The following is a 23,133-nucleotide window of genomic DNA, read 5'->3' as shown; positions in this document are numbered from 1 at the left end:
ACCTCAATTGCCACTTTGAGCCCCTCCAAGGGCTGGGTGAGGGGGCACTGCAGGATGAAGATGAGTTTTGGGGCATCCCGCAGTGCAGGACCACTTATGCAAAGGCATGGACCCCACTGGCTATGCAGATTATGACTTTAACCCTGCACTTTTCAGTCAGGGCGGTTAATGGTCGGATGCCCTCGGACATTCCCTCCAAATGTACCTATAACAAAAAAGATCAAGAATCCCACTTGGACTACTTCATGGTCCAGACCAGGTTGTGGTCTAAAATCGTGGATCTGGAGGTTGTGAATAGATCGGACAGCGATCATAACGCCCTGCTGTTGAGAATGGAATTGCCAAATTCTGCTAAAGCCCATACGGAACCAATCGCCGACCTAGGATTGGTTCTCACCAACAACAGGAGGAGGGTTAAGTGGGAAATCCTGTGCGAAAGGCGGGATGCATTGCCAAGCTTATACTCATCTATTCTTCCCCTGCTCAAAATGGCAAGTGATATCTGGGCCAAAGGGCGGTCCAAGGATAATTCTGCACGTCTCCTTACTGTCCATCGGGAATTAATTGATACCCTTGCAGGCTTTTTAAACCCTATTGTTCCCACTAGGCAACCCAGGACTATCCCCCCATCCTGGTACAATGCCACATGCAGGAGTGCGAAATCTGCTTTGATTAATGCCATCAAAACTGGCAGTGACAAGCTAACAATCTACACACTCAGGTCTGCCCACAAACAAGTTTTAAAACAGGCTAAGATAGATTGGGATTGGGAGAGATGGGAAAATTTATCATCAGCTCTTGCTAATAAGGAACTGAGTAGATTCTGGGCCATTGTGAATTCAGGGTGCGCGGAACCCCGTAATGCTATCGAAGTTAATCTTGATCCGGGGGTGTGGGAATCCCACTTTAAAACTCTTTACGCTGCCACCTCTGATTTAGATCTTTTGCCCTTTCGGCTACCCTCTGCGGGGGACGCCGAAGTTTTGGAATTCACCGTAGATGATGTTACGATTGCCATAGGAAAACTGGCAACGGGTAAAGCACCTGGTATAGATAAGATACCCGGGGATTTGTTTAAAGATCAGCCTAAGATATGAGCACCGTACCTATGTGCACTCTTCAACTCAATTCTGCACGGTATAGAGGTCCCGGGCTCTTGGTTGGGAGCGGAAATTATACCTATATATAAAAAGGGTTCCCCCTTGCTCCCCGTTAATTACAGGCCCATCAGTCTCATTGACGTCCCACAAAAAATAATGGCAAGACTTATTTTGGATCGCTTGCAGGACTGGATCAATGAGAATGAAATCCTCTCTCCCTATCAGGCTGGTTTTAGAAGTAAAACATCTACCATGGACCAGATCTTCCGTCTAGTAATGCTGTACTGGAAGACTGTGGTATTGGAGGGTGGCAGCCTCCACATGGTATTTGTTGACTTACGCTCTGCGTTTGATACTGTTCCTAGGGGCAAACTTTGGGCTGTTTTACGTGATCTGGGTGTACCCAATTCCCTATTGGGTATATTGGTGAGGCTGCATACTGAGAATTTTGCCCAGGTCAGGTGTGCAAGAGGAGGTGTATTGTCCGACAGGTTCGCTGTAAACAAGGGAGTTAGGCAAGGGTGTGTCTTGGCCCCTACTCTGTTCTGTATATATGTGAATGGACTGATAGCCAGTCTGGATGCAGTCCCTAACAACGATGCACCCAGGTTGGCAGTCAGGAAAGTAGCAGCTATAATGTTTGCTGATGACACCCTGCTCCTTTCCAAGACACCAATGGGTATCCAACGTATATTGGAGGGATTTAACAACTTCTGTAGAGAGCACGGACTACAGATCAATGTAGATAAGACCAAATACATGATTTTTAATCCCCCATTACACACTAGGCCACCACCTACCCTTGATTCAGTTGCACTTGAGAGAGTTTACACCTTTCAATATCTTGGTGTCACACTAAGCGAAAAACTTTCCTGGGGCCCACACCTTGCCAAATCTCAACTCAAACTGACTCAAATAGCTGGGGGAATTTTAAAAATGACAAATGCCTCCACTTATAAACCCATCAGCCCTAGTCTTGAAATTTACAAAATGAGGGCCAGAGAGGCTGCATTATACGGAGGGGAACTTTGGGGGCACGTCACTAGACCGGGACTGATTAAAGCTGTGAACAACTTCCTGAGACAACTGCTCGCGCTCCCCCAAAGCACACCCTTATTACCGCTGAGGCTCGACCTGGGTATACTTCCCATTCAGGAGGAACTAGCTATCAAACCTCTCAGGTTTTGGAGGAGGATCTGGCTGACCCCCGAGCTTGAGCAGTACAAAACAGAGCTCCAAGAAATACTGAGATTAGGCAGGGCAGCACATATCCCTTGGCTTTCCTACATCAAAGACGAACTTACGAATTTGGGTCTTGCAGATATGTGGGCGAATCCAGCAACAGCTTGTAATGAGATCTCAGGGAATACATTCACTGAGCTATACAGATCTCGATGTTCTAACGCATGGCTCCATGATTCAAAGAATGGTACCATGGTAAAAGCATTTATAGAGATCAAATCTGTTTACTCATTCGAAGATTTCTTGGATGTAATTTTCCCTGTTATGGCTAGGAAGTTATACATACAATGGAGGTTTGGTGCACTCCCCCTAGCGTGTTTAACAAGCAAATGGACCCAGACTAGGTCCTCACATTGTCTTGGCTGTGGTATGAATAAAGAGGACGAAAGCCACATTCTCTTTTTCTGTCCTCTCTACAGTAGAGCAAGGCAGAACTGGATTGTACCTATCTGTAGGAACCTTGGATTTAGGAAGTGCTCAGACGCACTAAGGGTTTTTAAGACTGAAACTGCAGGACACATTGTATTTGCTTTAGCTAAGTATCTGCATGCTTTCTGGATTAAAAGGAGTTTTATACTATCAAATATTGCCTAGTAGCCGGGCATATATTTTGCTTGTGTAATCCCAGTTACTGATACAATGATGTGTCCTAACATTGACTTCCATTCCTGATCTGTATTTGCCTATGTCATTTTAGATGTTGTTTTAATATTGTAATTTTAATGTGTATAATATGTTGTGTACTCTTTTATGGCTGAAATATTGCCGAAATAAAGATTGAAAGAAGAATATGCTCTTCCACGTGCCTGGCATCATGTGAAGATTTATCTGGAAAAAGTATTAGTGTAACTTTTGGAGTACTTCTTTCAAATCATCATTAGGATCTATCAAATAGATCATTTTAAAATAAAATCCAGGAGGAAAATATGTACTCACTGAACCTTAAAACAGGATCCACAATGAGGGCCACTGTAATTATGTGGCAAAAGACCAAATTATCTGGCAGGGTTGACTAATTTATGTGGCAAGAAAAGCTCAATTATGCAGCGTAATGCAGCCGATTCTGCAGCAGTATTATTTTCCTATTTTGTGAATACTTACGTACATAAATACTGTCTGGGCAAAGGCTTCACCTGAATAGTACCAGCAACTAGAATTTAACCAGTTAACCTTTTTGCAAAGAGTCTGCCTCTGTGCAGCATCACGTGTGATTTTATTTTATTTACTTTTGATCCATTTGAGTTAGAAACAATTTGTGGGTTGAGGTGGTGTATTATGCTGTCAGTGCGGTAATTTAATAATTATGCAGGAAATGCCATATCCGCTGCATCGCATAATTCCAGCAGCCCTACTCACAGTTTAATGAGCAGACCGGTTAGTACCCACCGACCAAGTACGAGGCAATTGGGGTGCTATCTATTCCATATTTGTGAATATTAAAGCAGCAGCCTAGGGGAAACCATTGGAATAGGCAATCAACCTGAACATTTCTGAACTCTGCTGCTTGAGAAAATCCTTGGTGATGAAACATTCTCACTTGCAATAGCAAAATGTAGTTTGTGTTATCACATAAACAAGCAAAGAGTTCAATGCCATCAACGCCCAAGCAACTATGACGAGGTTCCTCTTTGCAGGAGAGAAATTTCTATTTTGAAAGGAGAAGTAATAGGTGTGTAAGGGACCAAGTTATTGATTTACAGATTCTAACACCATATCTTTTAAGTACACTGTTGGTTAATGAGCAATCTGTGCAGAAGGAGGCCAGTCAAACGCATCAGAATTTAGGTCAAAGCTCACCCATTCTCATAATTGCCAAGTGAAATTTCACAATCACACTCAATTTCATTCAAGTCTTTATGCTATATTTAGAACCGTAGACACTAAATTGCACGACAAGCTAAAATGGCTGGGTTGCTTTGTTTGCATACTAGTAATTTAGTCTGCAGCCCTGCCATGTACCACGCATCAGGGGTTAGACTAACACATTTTAGTGTGGTGGTCCCATGCATTTATAGTGCATCCTGACACCACGGGCACTGTGCAAGGCTGCCTGGGGGGGTTGCGCAGCAACCCCCCTAAAAGGGCGGCCGCCTTAGTGCCACATGAGGGCACTGAGGGCAGCCGGTCTAGTTCCTGACTTGGGCCAGGGAAGACGTCCGGCAAGGGATACTTCCGGCGGAAGGGGAAGGGGGCAGGGGTATATAGGCTGTCCCCACCTCTTCCTCGCCCTCTTGTCCCTCTTCATGCAGCAGCACAGCGTGGTGCTAAGCCAGGATACCCAGGGATATTTAGCGTTGTCCCCTGGAAGAACTACGGCGCCCCGTTAGTCCTACGGGCGGTTGTGGGTCTAAGCAACTGGGGGCTGCCATAATACACTCCGCCCACCTCTTTCGGGGGGGGGGGCGTGAGTAAGCAAGTGGACTGGTGGTCCACTGATGGGAGGGGTGGCCCCTCCCAAGGTTTGGTATGTACCAATTGGCGACTGCCACGGTGTAATTTAGGCTTATCAGACGGGCAGGCGGCATAGGGGTTTGCCTGCCCTGGGATCGGATCGCCCGTAAGATAACCCACCATGTTTGCATAATTGGTTATGCTAATAAACCTGCAGCAATATTTCTCCACCTACATATGTGTCATGTGGTTCATTTATGTACTTATGTGTGTTGTGACAACAGTTGCCGATATTGGCACTATGGCAGACACAAGCGAGACCGGAGCGCCACCCTCTGTAGAAGCCCTCATTAAGCAAGCAGCGCGGCGTGCACTTGACTGTTCACTGTGCAGTGCTGCACTGCTACAGTTGAAACGTTTACTCATCAGAATGGAGTGGGTCACGCTGGCCTGGGGGGTTCAACTGTGCTGGCTGCATTTATTATGATCACAGCTACTGCCGAGACTCACCACAAGCAAGCTGTTGCGGCATTGCCTGACTGCAACAATAATCACACAGTCAGTGTGGCCATTTGCCGACAGGAAGTCATTGTCTGAGTGAGGCGGCCCTTTTTTTGTTGTATGGTCTTTCCCCTTCGCAAAAGAACCCCCTATTTCCATGATTGGAGGATTGATCACTTTTGCAGGATCAACATATTTTAATTGATTTTGTGTTTTGGAACTTTTCCATCAGTACCATTTTGTTGTCTGTATCTCAGAGTCGGACTGGGGCAGAAAATAGGCTGGGCGCCAAAATAAAAGTAATAAAAGTGCCCCCATTGGTTAATCAGTTAGTTAAAAAAGTCACCAGACCCATGTTTGCAAACTGTGGCGGGTTTCGACTCGTAAAGACACAGTGGGCAAGTGTTTTCCAAAGAATACAAGAGTGTATGGATTTCAGTTTACTGCAGGCAATGTTTGTTTTAATAACAGGGAAATCAACATTAAAAAACCGGTCCAGCAGGCTACAAACCAGGCCCACAAACAGCCCAAAAAAAACGCACGCAATGACCAGGCAGACCAGGCCTTCGGGCACTGCCTGATTGCTCTATAGGCCTGTCTGACACCCTTCAACTACCACCTGCTCCTGCAACCTGGGCTCATCCTGCCCAACCTGGCCAAAGATCACACAGCTCAAGTGGTGTAGCGCTGACCTGGCAAGTTAAACAAAATAGATGAGAAATTCATTCTTTTACATTACTGTTATGAAACCTCCAATTGATTAATGCAATCAATGGATTTTGTCCTAGTTGGCACAGTGGTGGATTGTAACTTCTGTATTATAGTGCTACGGTGTCCTAGTATGCAACTAAAAGCACTCTGAATATGCACATTGCTTTAAATTTATATTACACACAGTATAGCAAAGGCTGCGGCAAAATCTGCAGAGATTCAGGGGCATATTATCAAGGACATCGTTAAAATTAACGCTGCTTTAGTGGCAGAAAACTGCAGCTAAAGCGGCGATAATGGGCTTGATAATATGCCGCTGAGAAATCTAATAGAAGCCCATGTTCACACCAGAACATGGGCTTCTATGGGAATTCACAAGGGCATATTATCAAGCCCATTATCGCTGCTTTAACGGGAGTTTTCTGCCGCTAAAGCGGCGATAATTTTAACGCCGTTTCTTGATAATATGCCCCTTAGTGTTCATCATAAAGACAGGGTTAACCTTCCATTTCTGGGTTTTTACAGCAATGTCAAGATGTTGTTAGAGCTTCTCATTAATCAAAAGGGTGAAATCTCTGATATTTATCCCTTTCCATGCACCTCATTCTTGGATTTACTTGAGAGAAAGTGTCACTTTAAGGGTCATACATTCTACTGCTAAATGTCCCTGCGTAAGTGCACTGAAACAATGGAAATGTCACACATAATTAATCTAAAAACTTGGCTGCTATGTTTGTGTTTTTCAGGACTGAAAACTGAAGCTTGTACGTGCTGCAAGTGATCATAAAGTAGCTACCCATCTGTCAATGCCCCACACCTCTGCTACCCATGTGCAAGCATCACATGCATGCGCTTTTATTTTTGTTCGCCCTGCTTACATACTAGTCGCTAGAAAATGCACTTCGCCAAATATTCAAGGACTGCAATAAAATTACTAAATTATCTTTTCCTTAGATATTTGGGCATATTTTTATGCCTCCCGTCCGAATTTCAGGAAATAGTTAGACATGGCTGCCTCAAAGAGGTACATCGTGAAATAATCAAACGCCATACCACCATGAAGTGTGGAAGGTCATTTAATTAGGACACGGTTCTAAAATGTTAGACAACCTCCAAACAACATTAACATGATGTCAAAACATCTTGATATGTCATCCCTTTCTTCACCCAACAATTTTCAGCTCGCAACTAGCTTTCACCCCAAATGCCCCATATCTTCTCATTCTTTCATCTTTTACTCACTGACCTCCTTCCATTTCCCAATATCTCTTTCTCTCCCTTCCCCTATTAATCATCCTCAAATGAAGCCTCCTTGTCCTGTTCCAAGAATCCTGCACACCATCTTCTTACGACTGTGCTCCCCTCACCCCCGAGGGGTGGATACACTGTTGAAACAACTATCCTCGCACCACTCCTCCAAATTTGTAAGGTAGGTGGGTGGTCTTATGTAACCTCCCTCTGCCCGGTGGTGCGCAGGAGTCAGGAAGATGCTGTACACACCCTTCTTGTCTCTTTAAATGCCTTTCCCTAACTCCTACCCCTTTTCCTATCCCTAACTATCCCCAGACTAGCCCTCCTTCATTTCACGAAATTCCCCCGGGGGAGACCAGCTCTACCAGTCGGTCCCCCTGGGTCCCATCATGAAATAACCACATGCCATACCACCATGAAGCGTAAAAGGCAATTTTTTTTGTACAAGGCTGTAAACAGATAGTCAACCTCCAAACAACATTAACTTGGAATCAAAACATCTTGATATGTCATCCCTTTCTTTACCCAACAATTCTCACCTCTCACCAAGCTTTCACCCCAAACGCCACTTACATTGCCACATTCTTTCGCTTTTCACTCACTGACGTCCCTCCCTTCCCCAATCTCTCTCTCTTCCTTCCCCTACCAAACATTCGCCAATTAAGGGGTCTATTAGGATGGTGGGCGGATGGCCGCCGCAGCGCCGGCAGTGCCAACCGCCGGACCGGCGACGGACTTCCGCACGCGATCGCAACCCTCAAAACCGCCGGTCCCATTAGCATGGCAGTGACGACCGCGGCGGTGAGAATCTCCGCCACCCACCTTTCCGCCGGTACCAGTCCTCACGCATGTCTAGCGGGCGGAACTGGACCGCTACAATGATGCCGGTGCAGGGCCAGGCTCCACCAGCATGATCATGATGCGGGCGGTAGCCAGCCTTTCCGCAGCGGTGGAACCGCCATGGAAAGGCATGTGGAGAATGTCTCCGGGGGCCCATTGCGGGCCCCCAATGTGTTGGGGGGGTGTGTGGGTGCACTGGGGGGGTACCCATGTTACCCCCCTACATGTCCCTCTATCAGGTGGCAGGCTGCCACGCAGTGCAGTGACATGCATGGCATGCTCCTTTTCACACCGCGGCGGTGCTGCTGGCAGTAGCAACCGTCACAATGTTAATCGCCAGAATCCAACTGCTGCAGTCGTATTTCAGCTGTGGAGCATCCTAATTGGACCGGCGGTTATGCCGTGGTCCTTGCAGGCGCTCTTTTACCGCTACCATGGTGGTCGGGGAGATTTTCAGACCACCATCCTAATAAACCCCTCAGTCTCCTTGTCCTCTTCCAAGAATCCTGTACACCGCCTTCCTACTGTGCTCCCTTCATCCCCGCAGGGGTGGATGCACCCACATCTGACTCTCCACCCCCCCAACAACTGCCATCCAGGAAACCCATAAGGTATTTTAATGCCCCCCACAAGCTGCTGCATTCCAGCGTATACATTGGTACACCCCTTGGCACCAAATCCTCTCATTCCACGGCTTACTAATCATGTCCCTCATATCCATCATGCAGTAAGCATTGCAAAATTGCGACAGGTGCACCCCATCATCCCTGAGAAGAAAATACTCCTCTTCTTTGATGCCCCCATGGGCTATCACCTTAATGTCCCTGGACATGCAAAACACCATCATCGCCCTGTTAAGTTTCCTCCTGGCCTTGTAAATGGCCACAAGTTTCACTGCACCTTTCCACTGCCTCCTAAGCACAAACTCTGTCCAGACCAATCCAGTCCCTGCAAAATTCTTTTCTTTATCAACTGCAGGTCCTGCTGAATGTGTTGCAGTAACATCAGTCCCAGCAACTGGACCAAATAATTTCCCCCCAAGTGCACCAGGAGCCTACCTATCCGAGCAACCCCTCTGTGGAACCAGCTTCACCAAGAATGGTAACAAATTGCTCCAGCGCATCCCATTCCTACCCCACCATAGCACCTCATACCTGCTACTGGCTAATCCCAGACCCCATTGGTAAATCTGTAGGTACGCATACTTAGCTGCCCAATGCAAAATAGAGTGTCCAACTATTCAAGTCACCAGCTTACTCCTGTCAAGTCCTTTCATTCACCCTATGGGAAAAAAGAAAGCATTAGTAGTGGACACACACCCCATTTCCATGGGCAATAAAACCCAATTTTCACACGTAGCATGCACAACACCTTGATTGCCACCTTCCTATTCTTTTAATCTGATTCCAAGTCCAACCTAGGTGTGCCGTCGCTGCCGCAATCCTAAAAGAGTGCATCTCTATACCGGCCAGATCCCTCCCCAGTTTACGCACTGCCAAGTGCAGCACTGACAGTACTTGAATGGCAGTAACCCTCTCACCTCTTTCATGACAAAAAATCACCTCACGCTGGCACCCTGGCCAAACCTGAAATCTGTGCCACTCAGTAACAAGGCACGATTCTGCTCTGCCCCATTCCTACAGTCACACCTACTTGCCCCACCCCACCTGGTCCATCTTGGATCTCCAGATCCATATCCCCAACTTGCCCTGTGCTAAATGTACCCCAACAATTCAGACACCCTGAATGCACCAAAAAAATACATAACATACACAACCTGAAAATCACCACTTCAAACCTGTTGTAACAACAATCTGGCTAGATTACAATAAGGCCTTGTAACAAATCAAACATTATTGCCTCACACAAAGTAGATACCTGCTACGCTCTCTCTACCCCACCCTTTCAGAATCTTCCCCAAAATCTAGTCCCTCACTGGTTCAAAACCCCAGTAAAATTTCCCATTGAATGAAACACCAGCTAACTTGCCCGCTAAAGTTGTGGGGAGAAACCTTTGTCAATTAAAGACAGAACAAAATGAATCCCTCTCCATTCCTGTCTCTGTGGTCATGTATCACCGGCCTCTGTGGTCCATGCCACATGATAGCTTCTCCTTGTACACTCCGTTAAATAACTCTCCACCAGCCCAATCACTCTCCCTCCCCCATGCCCAAATGTCTGCAGGTAATGACATCGTGCTGTCCTCTGCTCCCGGAGCCAGGCTGCAGAATCGGTGAAACTGTGAATGAGATAATGAATCTGCTATATCATTGTTTACTCATGGCACATGTTTTGCCCTAAAACCAATGTTCAATCACCCAGCATAAACTTTCTCAACAAATGCAAAACTCTCAAATCCCTTACCCGCTGTCGATTCATCAAATCTACAACCATCATGTTGTCCACATTATACATCACCGTCCTATTAGCAAACTGTCCTCTCTACACTGTCAAGGTCAACAACAGCGGAAGAAATTCCAAGGCAATGCTTCATCTTTGTTGCAACCATTGTGGCAGCCACTGCTCCACACACCACCATTAATCTCAGAAAAGGTCAAAACCATGTGCACCTGCTGCGTTCCAAAAAGTCTACACTTGCCAAACCATGTTATCCTCCAGAAATCTTAATTGGTACTCCATTAAAGTCTTACAAAAACATCAGCTCACACTGCCAAAGAAAAACGCACTCTGTGGTGGGCCAACACTGCCACCGATATAGCCATGCCCAACCTCCTGCAAAACATCAGTCCGCCTCTCATCATTCTACATGCGGAATTCAAGAACCCCAGCAACTTTTACATCTTCCTCAACTCCAATCTCCTTTCCCCAATCACCTCATCCAAAAACTGTTGGATATCATGCACTTTCGCCCGATGCAACCTCCCACCAACAACTCTGTGTCCACCTCAGTGCCCGAAAAAGTCAGCACCTTACTGGGGCCTTCCATTTTTTCTAAGGCACTGTGAACTCCCAGGTCCTATGCCAGCAGTACAAATTGCTTCAGGGCCCGGGTACAGTCGATCAAAATCCAGGTCAGGTGACACCAAGTTTGACAGACACATATCCAGGGCCCTGCGTTTGCCTCTAAGGCTTACAAAGAAGCCATGAAAAGTTTGGGGGTCCAAGTCAAATTTTCGTCTCCATATCGGCCTGAGGGCAATAGTGTTGTGGAACGAATGAACCGTGACCTAAAGCAATCATTGACGGCCCGGGTGTTAGGTACTGGCAAGAACTGGCTAGCCCATTTGTATGACGTCCAACGTGCACTTAATAATCTCCCTAGAAGGTCTCTGGGTGGGAGGACCCCGTACATGATGCTCTTCGGAGTTCGAATGTTTGTTCCTGACCTTGAGGGTCTCGACATGGCGGCGGCTGCCGCGCCTTTTGACTTAGATGACCACTGTACTGTTTTACAGAATCTTCAAGAAACAAGAGACACTCTAGCAAAAGAGCACGTATCTTCTGCGACCGAGGCTGGATTGCAGATTCCGGTAGTCGGCTGGCTACCCCGAGTTGGTGATCTGGTCCGTGAGAAGGTGGAGAAGAAAAAGGAGTTTGGACCCTCTTATCGTGCACCAGTGCCGGTGCTTGGAGTTGAGGGTACCCGCACAATTGTTTTGCCTCCACTTCCTGGTCACAGAGACAACAGGTACATTTCGGTTGACAATGTCAAGCTACACAGGGTGGCCGATACTTCATAGTCTGACACCTTCAGTTTCTTGCCCTTCAATGATGCGCAGTGCTGTTGTGGTGCGACCATCTGACGTAGTACCTGAGGTTGCCATTGAAATGCAAGTACTTTCTGATTCTGCTGTTTCACCTGCGGATGGTGCTTTACCTGATGATGCTGAATATTCATATCCTACTGATGTCCCATTGCCCCTTTTGCATTCAACTGACATTGTCCAGTCTAATTTTTCCTTTGGAACTGAATCATTGACTTCCACTGCCCCTTCCAAATTTTCTAAATTTTTTGCCTGGTTCAAGAGACAATTTTTGGTTCCCCCCTGGATTTACATCTGGCTGGTGCTAATTTGTATTTTTTTGTTCATGTCCATTGGTTTTGTGGTGGTATTTTTTAGGTTGATAAATGGACACTACCTGAATGAACGTTCTACAATTAGATTAATTAATGGAACTCTGGCCCCACATTCATCGTCGCACATCATGAAGAGGGACCTGACCTTTGTTAATATCACCGCCTGGCCTGTTCGTGATGGAATAGCATGGGATGCAGTTAAATTTCAAATTCATGGCCCCACGGAAGTGATTAATGTGCCATCTGTATATCGTGTCTCTATGGGTGATGTGGTGAAGCAGGACATTCGATCTGATGATTGGGATGTTAAAACTATAGAGACACTGTTTTCTGATTTAAAATACTATGCCGCTTTTGATGCTGAGGATTTGTATTTGAATAATGAGAACTATGCAGAGCAATTTTGTTATCAACATTATGGCACACATTTTCTCCATAGGGCAAACACATTTCGTAGTTTGGTTAACTTCACACAGTGGGAACATTGCCCTGGCCCGAAAATTGGAAGTTCAAAAACATTGATCGCAAAGTTTTCATATTTTTCAGATTTTAGTGTGACTAATAATGCTTCTTTTTATTTTAAGCTTAACAAAGACCCTGTTTCAAAGGTGCGTTTGACCAACACTAAATTGTTGTTTTCTAAGTCCTTCATGGATGATTTGGCAATTGGTGGGTATGACGTTTGGAAACAGGCTATTGATCTCAAGTCAGTTTGGGGTACTAAATCCTGGCAGGTACAAGGTACAGAAGCTTTACATCGTGCCTGCCTGATCCCAAACCACATGTTGTTTTTAAATTCTACTGTTTTTCAGACAACCTGTTTTGGATTGGCTATCTCTAAAAAATTAAATTGCCCCTCGATCCCGGATCTGAGAGCTTATCCCGGTTGGGAGAATCACACAGATCTGTCCCTTACTATGTTGCAGTCTTTTGTCTCCAATTCCACCTTCAATATTAGTGCATTAGACCCTACAGGTTGGTTGATATGGCAGAAAAGTTCGGATACCTGTCAACGTAGATTTTTGGGGTTAATTCCCGGGTACATACAGGATAGAGTAGACCCACGTTTTCTGTCCTCACATACTGTCACTACCTACTCGGTAGGTAAATTATGTCAGACATGGTTGCAACATTCCACATTAGATTCTGTTAAACTTCACTTGTCACGTTTGCATGACAACGTTGATTTGAATGATTTTGTTAAGGGTCCCGCATTAGGAAGATCCAAAAGATGGGTGTATGCGGTTTACAACGAGGTTTGGAAGTTGTCACAGATTGAGGCTGCTTCCAGACTCCGTGCTATTGACCAAGCCAATATGGAAAAAGTATTGGCAGTAATAGATAATAGTATTAATACTTTATCTTCAAGAATATATACATTGGACAACATTATTTCATCTGTTGTAGATATTGTCCAGGACGATGTGTCTGTGTTGTATCATGGTCAAAATCAATTACGATCGATTATGCAATTTGCTTGCACTTTGCAGACGTTAAAGGCGGGGAAAGTACCATGGGATTACATGAATGTTTCGTCTTTATTCCGCCCGTTTAATCTGTCAGCAAAGCAACAATTCATGTCCATGAAAGATGCTACATATTCACTACTACATATAGAAAAGTTAGAACCTTTGCCTTTTTCTGTTGCTGAGTCAGATTATTCAGTGTGGCTCGTACATGGAATGGTAACTTTACCAATTTCTATGTATAAGTTTAGTTCTTGTATGAAACATTATGCCTTAGGCAGATTTGAAAAACTTGGTTCTGCATTTTTGCATGAAGTCTGGTCTCTCCCATTTACATATCGATGTGAGAGAGACGGCAAAGAAGTTTATTTGAAGGGTGAGGAGTGTACGACTGCTCCAGATCATTCAGTAGTGTGTAGACATATCCAATTACATGGATCATGTAATATGAATGCCCCTAATTTAGCTTGCGTGTTGAAGGGCATTCCTGTACAAGTTATAACGCCGTCATTTACGCTGCTTGCTAATGGTAGTTATCTGCTTCTAAATAGTGAGGCTTGCTGTGGGATGTTAGCAGGAATTCCCTATATTGTTTCAGTTTCACGAAGAGTAGTTTGCTGTAATAACGTGCTTTTCCCGCCCCCGCAAGGCCGGCTGGATATATCCATCTGGCCGACGATTCCAACCTTGAAAGCAGAGTTCAATAGGATGAGCAGAATAAGGGCTCTTTTGTCTCAAAAGGAGGTTGCGTTGACTTCATCACGAGAAACATTTCTCCTTCAAGTTGCGAACACTCGCACGGAAGTTCAAGCACTTTTGAATACTGACCTTCCCCTACATTTTGGCACACTAATACACACTATCTTCAATGCTTCTTCTACGACTGGTCTGGTGCACTTTTTTAAAATTGTAGGCTCTGGCCTTGTGACGTCTTTCCAGTCTATCTTTGGTGTAATACCAGCTATTTTTCATTCTATTTTTTCTGGGGTCTTCGGAGGGTTTCCTCTGATACTCGCATTAATTGCTGGCATACTCCTGTTGGTCTGCGCACTACGCTATGGCTGCACGACTTGCGCTTCTCGACCACGGATCCAGCATGTTCCATCTGCGTAGCCGGATGTGGGAATCTTATGGAACTCTGCCACTGGCTACCTTGAGTGTCGCTTATGGATTATCCTTCCGATTCCCGTTTTTCACTTGTGTACAGCCTGTCTTTCACTGTCTCGAATGTCCGTTCCAATGGGCTCTGGATATGTGTCTGTCAAACTTGGTGTCACCTGACCTGGATTTTGATCGACTGATGTATCCCTTAGTGGTTCATGAGTTTGACTGTTCTGGAGTCGGGTTTATGGCCTTGGGTGCGGCGCATGGAGTCCTCGGATTATGGGATATCGAGAGAGCAGCAGTTGACTTCCTGGCACGAAGTTACATCGAGATGCCTGCTTCTTGTCCACGTGGAGTGCTTGATGCTCATTTCCCTGTGGAACACGTGTGTTCTTTTTCTTTGCTGAACTGGATGTCCGAAAATGTTGCGGATGACTCAAATTATTTTCTACTGGAAGCCGCAGCTGCGTATGCTGCTTATACTTTCCTACATTGACTGCCTGATGGCGAGTCGAATAAAGTTTTTTTTTTTTTTTGCCATCTTTTCACAAAGGATGGTTGGCTTCTATGGACGATGGATTGTGTTTTTACATTTTTCTTTTCCTCTCATTTTTCTGAACTCTCATTTCAAGCTCTTTAGTCTGCCTCATTGATCTTGAACTCTGCGTTCTGTAAAAATATTTGCCCCTGGTTATACTGTGGTTCGATCAAAGGGGGATGTCACGTGGTTTTAGGCCACTCCCTATTTACAGTGCTAAGTTAGCTTAATCACGTTAGCTGTTGGAAAACCATCTTGTTGCTTTCGCTGCCTTTGCACCCGACACTGTTGTTACATGTTATTACTTTGAGAAATGCAGACTCGCTCTTGTCTCAAGTGAATGTTATTAATACATCCTTAACAGTTGCTAGTGCCCTTGGTCTGTACATCGAGTAAAGAACTGTTCTAGGACACTAGACGGTGCCGGCTGATTATGTTCAGGGTGATCGTACCACTGTTTAGTCACAACATGCACGCAGCTGCAAATACCAGAAAGTCGAGGGCTTTAATAACACAGCGCAGCATATTGTTAGGGCATTCGATAGAAGAGCTGTTGCAGAGAACACTGAGCTGATCCTGTGATGTGATACATCTGAGCTGATCTATACGGTATGGGGTCCCCTATGCAAGCCTATGAGACCTTCTAATAGTCTAATAATATTTTATTAGTAACTAGAGAAAGGAGGGTGGTTATTTTCCACTGTCATTATAATATGATCGCTCCTTTTATATTCTATGGTATTGTAACAATGTTAATGGTAATGATCTTAACCATTTGTCTACTTATGTTAGCAAAAGTATTGTTTAACAGGACTAGAGGTTTATGAATAAATTGTTTAAACTTTACTGTGTCTTAGTTATTCTGTTGTGGACTGATATATATGTGCAAACGGGTATTTCGGGTTCCCACCATTCCTGAGAATAACTAAGTCGCTTGTTCTGGGTTGTCTATACATTGGGACCGCCGAGCTAAATCTCGGATAACGAATGTGACACTAAGCTAGTCGGATAAGGGGTTCTTAGTTCTGAGGGGAGTTTCTGGTACAACACAATTCTCTAAGGTTCTGGTTTCCTGCGCATAGTTCTGAGCATACGCAGAATCCCTACAGGGATTCTGCGTATGCTCAGAACTATGCGCAGGAAACCAGAACCTTAGAGAATTGTGTTGTACCAGAAACTCCCCTCAGAACTAAGAACCCCTTATCCGACTAGCTTAGTGTCACATTCGTTATCCGAGATTTAGCTCGGCGGTCCCAATGTATAGACAACCCAGAACAAGCGACTTAGTTATTCTCAGGAATGGTGGGAACCTGAAATACCCGTTTGCACATATATATCAGTCCACAACAGAATAACTAAGACACAGTAAAGTTTAAAGAATTTATTCATAAACCTCGAGTCCTGTTAAACAATACTTTGGCTAACATAAGTAGACAAATGGTTAAGATCATTACCATTAACATTGTTACAATACCATAGAATATAAAAGGAGCGATCATATTATAATGACAGTGGAAAATAACCACCCTCCTTTCTCTAGTTACTAATAAAATATTATTAGACTATTAGAAGGTCTCATAGGCTTGCATAGGGGACCCCATACCGTATAGATCAGCTCAGATGTATCACATCACAGGATCAGCTCAGTGTTCTCTGCAACAGCTCTTCTATCGAATGCCCTAACAATATGCTGCGCTGTGTTATTAAAGCCCTCGACTTTCTGGTATTTGCAGCTGCGTGCATGTTGTGACTAAACAGTGGTACGATCACCCTGAACATAATCAGCCGGCACCGTCTAGTGTCCTAGAACAGTTCTTTACTTGATGTACAGACCAAGGGCACTAGCAACTGTTAAGGATGTATTAATAACATTCACTTGAGACAAGAGCGAGTCTGCATTTCTCTAAGTAATAACATGTAACAACAGTGTCGGGTGCAAAGGCAGCGAAAGCAACAAGATGGTTTTCCAACAGCTAACGTGATTAAGCTAACTTAGCACTGTAAATAGGGAGTGGCCTAAAACCACGTGACATCCCCCTTTGATCGAACCACAGTATAACCAGGGGCGAATATTTTTACAGAACGCAGAGTTCAAGATCAATGAGGCAGACTAAAGAGCTTGAAATGAGAGTTCAGAAAAATGAGAGGAAAAGAAAAATGTAAAAACACAATCCATCGTCCATAGAAGCCAACGATCCTTTGTGAAAAGATGGCAAAAAAAAAAAAAAAACTTTATTCGACTCGCCATCAGGCAGTCAATGTAGGAAAGTATAAGCAGCATACGCAGCTGCGGCTTCCAGTAGAAAATCATTTGAGTCATCCGCAAAATTTTCGGACATCCAGTTCAGCAAAGAAAAAGAACACACGTGTTCCACAGGGAAATGAGCATCAAGCACTCCACGTGGACAAGAAGCAGGCATCTCGATGTAACTTCGTGCCAGGAAGTCAACTGCTGCTCTCTCGATATCCCATAATCCGAGGACTCCATGCGCCGCACCCAAGGCCATAAACCCGACTCCAGAACAGTCAAACTCATGAACCACTAAGGGATACATCAGTCGATCAAAATCCAGGTCAGGTGACACCAAGTTTGACAGACACATATCCAGAGCCCATTGGAACGGACATTCGAGACAGTGAAAGACAGGCTGTACACAAGTGAAAAACGGGAATCGGAAGGATAATCCATAAGCGACACTCAAGGTAGCCAGTGGCAGAGTTCCATAAGATTCCCACATCCGGCTACGCAGATGGAACATGCTGGATCCGTGGTCGAGAAGCGCAAGTCGTGCAGCCATAGCGTAGTGCGCAGACCAACAGGAGTATGCCAGCAATTAATGCGAGTATCAGAGGAAACCCTCCGAAGACCCCAGAAAAAATAGAATGAAAAATAGCTGGTATTACACCAAAGATAGACTGGAAAGACGTCACAAGGCCAGAGCCTACAATTTTAAAAAAGTGCACCAGACCAGTCGTAGAAGAAGCATTGAAGATAGTGTGTATTAGTGTGCCAAAATGTAGGGGAAGGTCAGTATTCAAAAGTGCTTGAACTTCCGTGCGAGTGTTCGCAACTTGAAGGAGAAATGTTTCTCGTGATGAAGTCAACGCAACCTCCTTTTGAGACAAAAGAGCCCTTATTCTGCTCATCCTATTGAACTCTGCTTTCAAGGTTGGAATCGTCGGCCAGATGGATATATCCAGCCGGCCTTGTGGGGGCGGGAAAAGCACGTTATTACAGCAAACTACTCTTCGTGAAACTGAAACAATATAGGGAATTCCTGCTAACATCCCACAGCAAGCCTCACTATTTAGAAGCAGATAACTACCATTAGCAAGCAGCGTAAATGACGGCGTTATAACTTGTACAGGAATGCCCTTCAACACGCAAGCTAAATTAGGGGCATTCATATTACATGATCCATGTAATTGGATATGTCTACACACTACTGAATGATCTGGAGCAGTCGTACACTCCTCACCCTTCAAATCAACTTCTTTGCCGTCTCTCTCACATCGATATGTAAATGGGAGAGACCAGACTTCATGCAAAAATGCAGAACCAAGTTTTTCAAATCTGCCTAAGGCATAATGTTTCATACAAGAACTAAACTTATACATAGAAATTGGTAAAGTTACCATTCCATGTACGAGCCACACTGAATAATCCGACTCAGCAACAGAAAAAGGCAAAGGTTCTAACTTTTCTATATGTAGTAGTGAATATGTAGCATCTTTCATGGACATGAATTGTTGCTTTGCTGACAGATTAAACGGGCGGAATAAAGACGAAACATTCATGTAATCCCATGGTACTTTCCCCTCCTTTAACGTCTGCAAAGTCCAAGCAAATTGCATAATCGATCGTAATTGATTTTGACCATGATACAACACAGACACATCGTCCTGGACAATATCTACAACAGATGAAATAATGTTGTCCAATGTATATATTCTTGAAGATAAAGTATTAATACTATTATCTATTACTGCCAATACTTTTTCCATATTGGCTTGGTCAATAGCACGGAGTCTGGAAGCAGCCTCAATCTGTGACAACTTCCAAACCTCGTTGTAAACCGCATACACCCATTTTTTGGATCTTCCTAATGCGGGACCCTTAACAAAATCATTCAAATCAACGTTGTCATGCAAACGTGACAAGTGAATTTTAACAGAATCTAATGTGGAATGTTGCAACCATGTCTGACATAATTTACCTACCGAGTAGGTAGTGACAGTATGTGAGGACAGAAAACGTGGGTCTACTCTATCCTGTATGTACCCGGGAATTAACCCCAAAAATCTACGTTGACAGGTATCCGAACTTTTCTGCCATATCAACCAACCTGTAGGGTCTAATGCACTAATATTGAAGGTGGAATTGGAGACAAAAGACTGCAACATAGTAAGGGACAGATCTGTGTGATTCTCCCAACCGGGATAAGCTCTCAGATCCGGGATCGAGGGGCAATTTAATTTTTTAGAGATAGCCAATCCAAAACAGGTTGTCTGAAAAACAGTAGAATTTAAAAACAACATGTGGTTTGGGATCAGGCAGGCACGATGTAAAGCTTCTGTACCTTGTACCTGCCAGGATTTAGTACCCCAAACTGACTTGAGATCAATAGCCTGTTTCCAAACGTCATACCCACCAATTGCCAAATCATCCATGAAGGACTTAGAAAACAACAATTTAGTGTGGGTCAAACGCACCTTTGAAACAGGGTCTTTGTTAAGGTTAAAATAATATAAGCCCAAGTGCTACTAAAGATCTCGTTGTATCTTTTTTTTCTGAGTGGAGGCAAAACAATTGTGCGGGTACCCTCAACTCCAAGCACCGGCACTGGTGCACGATAAGAGGGTCCAAACTCCTTTTTCTTTTCCACCTTCTCACGGACCAGATCACCAACTCGGGGTAGCCAGCCGACTACCGGAATCTGCAATCCAGCCTCGGTCGCAGAAGATACGTGCTCTTTTGCTAGAGTGTCTCTTGTTTCTTGAAGATTCTGTAAAACAGTACAGTGGTCATCTAAGTCAAAAGGCGCGGCAGCCGCCGCCATGTCGAGACCCTCAAGGTCAGGAACAAACATTCGAACTCCGAAGAGCATCATGTACGGGGTCCTCCCACCCAGAGACCTTCTAGGGAGATTATTAAGTGCACGTTGGACGTCATACAAATGGGCTAGCCAGTTCTTGCCAGTACCTAACACCCGGGCCGTCAATGATTGCTTTAGGTCACGGTTCATTCGTTCCACAACACTATTGCCCTCAGGCCGATATGGAGACGAAAATTTGACTTGGACCCCCAAACTTTTCATGGCTTCTTTGTAAGCCTTAGAGGCAAACGCAGGGCCCTGATCAGAGTGAAGGGTGCCACATGCAAAACTCCCTACAAAGACACGCAATGCTTTGATGACAGTCCTGGCGTCAGCACTCCTTTGTGGCCATACCCAAAGAAAACGTGTGCACGAATCTACTGCAACCAAGATATACTTGTACGCAGTGTCTGAGGAAAAAGGACCGCAGTGATCTAAATAAACACACGCAAGTGGTTGATTAGATATATGCAGCTGCGTTTGTGGTGGACGTGCCACCGTTGATGGCTTAATTTGTTGGCAAATTCCACAATTTAGGACATAAGTCTGTGTATGTTTGTACAAACCGTACCACCAATAACGCTGTTGCAACAGTGACACAGTTGCGGACACTCCGGCGTGCGCTGACGCAACACCCTCATGTGCAGCTTGAACCAAAGCAGGTCTGCAGTCCGAATTGGGAATAACCCTATCCCCAACTTCATTAATCCTCACTAACGGGACGTTATCAGGACTTAAGTGATAATGGTATCGAGAAGGGAAACCTCTAGGGAAGTTTGTCCCAGTCTCTGTTGCAGCAATAGCTGCCAAGATGTCATCATCGATCTTAGTTTTGGATCTTGTAACTGCTGCTACTAAGTATGTTGCCACTGCTGTTTTAGCTGCCTCGTCAGCCAAACTGTTACCGACAGCATGGACACCAACTCGTTGGTGACCAAGAGTGTGAATAACACTCACAAGGGGTAGACTGCCTTTTAGTTCAGCCACCCTAGCCCAAAGCGTTTTATGCTTTACTGTGCTACCTTTTGAATCACGAAAACCATTCATGATCCAAAACATCAGATTGTCGTTGTAAGATTGTACACAATAGTAAGAATCACTCACTATAAGAGTTGTGACTTTATAATCAGCAAACTCCAGTGCAAGCACCAGAGCTCGAAGCTCCGCCAATTGTGCGGTACAATCACCCAAAGTCTGCGTATGCACCGCATCCTGGACAAATTCTCCATTCACGAAAGTACCAACCACAATTGCGCAAGCCGCTGAATAAGCGTGCCGTGATCCAGTTGCGGGTTGCGCAGACCCGTCAGTGTAAATGACACAATGGAAGTCCTCCAACGGGCGCAATGTAAGTGGAGCCGGATGAACTAATTCATACTCCAAACTCTCCTGAGTCTGAAGTCCTGCGTCAAAAATGTATTCGACATCAGGTGAGGCTAAGGAGGTTGCCCATTGTATCCACCGTGGATGCAAAGCTTTAGAATTCGGCACACTTGCTTTAGTGACTGCCTCCAGGGCAGGGAATGGTGTTACCACCATCATGCGTTTCCCCTGTGATAGCGCTCGTTCTTTCAGGATTGCCATCTGAACAGCTGTCAAAACCTTTTCGACAGTGGAGAAACGCATTTCAGCCGAAGTATATAAATGAGATTTGTAAGCAATGGGGACTGTGTCGCCTTCATTGTAAGTTAAGTACGTGAACCCCTCAGCACCCGGCACAATTCTAATTACCAGGTTTTTGTGGTTATCACGAGTTTGTAAATATATCGCAGTAAGAAGGTCAGACTGCAAAGAGTGTAATGCAGCCGAATGTTCTGGCAGCCAACAAGATTTGGTAAAAGTAGGTTGTACCAAGGCATATAATGGCTTGATACGCTGGGCATATTCAGGAATGTAGGTACGACCGAAATTCAGAAAGCCCAGCAATGATTGAAGTTGTTTCAGTGTCGTAGGGATACGAAGGCGTGCGCATTTCTCAAGGAACTGCGGAGCCAAGCCTCGGCCCACATTGTTGAGTTCGTACCCCAAGAATAAAACAGTGTACTCGGCAATGTGGGACTTCTTAAAGTTAAACTTGTAACCAAAGTCCGCAAACATACAAATTATGTTGTCCACGCGAGCAAGGTGAGGAAGCAACTCGTCGTCAGTTAAGTAGATGTCATCAACGTACGAGTATGCCTCCGGGTCTACCATCTCTAAGAGAGAGACCACACGGGCAGCAAAGACCCCAGGACTATTTTTATAGCCCATTGGAAGCCTTTTGAACACTTTTTGTTTACCACCCGAAGTAAAAGCGGTCCACTCATAACTATGAGGGGATATGTTATGGCAATAAAAACCATTGGACAAGTCAAGTGTGGTTTTGAACCTTTTTCTCACAAGACTATCAACGAGAGCTGAACTATGGGTATTTTGCACCGCACAATTCCGGCAGTGCGAGTTTAAGTGCCGGTAATCCAAAACTAGGCGGTACGATCCGTCAGGCTTCATTACAGTGAATAAAGGATTATTCATGGATGACACACATGTTTCTATTACACCCTGATATTCCAATTGTTCAAGGATAGCCGCGACATGAGACCTAGCCTCACGTCGCATAGGGTATTGGGGTTGTGGCTGGGGGTCGGACCGCAATGGAAAATCGTGGAGGGTAGAACTTTTATCCCACCCCACCTGATTACGATACAACGCAGGTGCAAGCACCCGCGCCCACTCCTCGGCTAACTTCTCAGACTCCTCCTTGGGCACTACGTGTCCAAAAGAAGGAAGAATGACTTCTTCCCCCCCTTGGAGCGTTTAGAACGAAAGCCGGGGGCCAATCTTTCTCCGCCAATAGTATATCATAGGTGGTCGT

At 44.9% G+C, this 23,133-nt stretch overlaps 1 protein-coding gene and 1 long non-coding RNA gene across 2 annotated transcripts in view; both read right to left on the bottom strand.

The window, feature by feature from the left end:
- Nucleotides 1-21,863, bottom strand: part of LOC146785367 (uncharacterized) — a 41,448-nt gene extending 19,585 nt beyond the window's left edge. The window contains exon 1 of the mRNA XM_085635132.1: nt 20,634-21,863. Coding sequence (XP_085491258.1) covers nt 20,634-21,863 — 1,230 coding nt within the window. The remainder of the gene's footprint in view (nt 1-20,633) is intronic.
- Nucleotides 1-23,133, bottom strand: part of LOC146785366 (uncharacterized) — a 245,642-nt gene that overhangs the window by 140,381 nt on the left and 82,128 nt on the right. The gene's annotated exons all lie outside the window — the stretch shown is intronic.

This window comes from Triturus cristatus, chromosome 11 (genome assembly GCF_964204655.1).
Source record: "Triturus cristatus chromosome 11, aTriCri1.1, whole genome shotgun sequence".
NCBI classification, from domain to species: domain Eukaryota; kingdom Metazoa; phylum Chordata; class Amphibia; order Caudata; family Salamandridae; genus Triturus; species Triturus cristatus.
The sequence above is the reverse complement of the archived record's forward strand: the minus strand, read 5'-3'. Positions and strand labels throughout refer to the sequence as shown.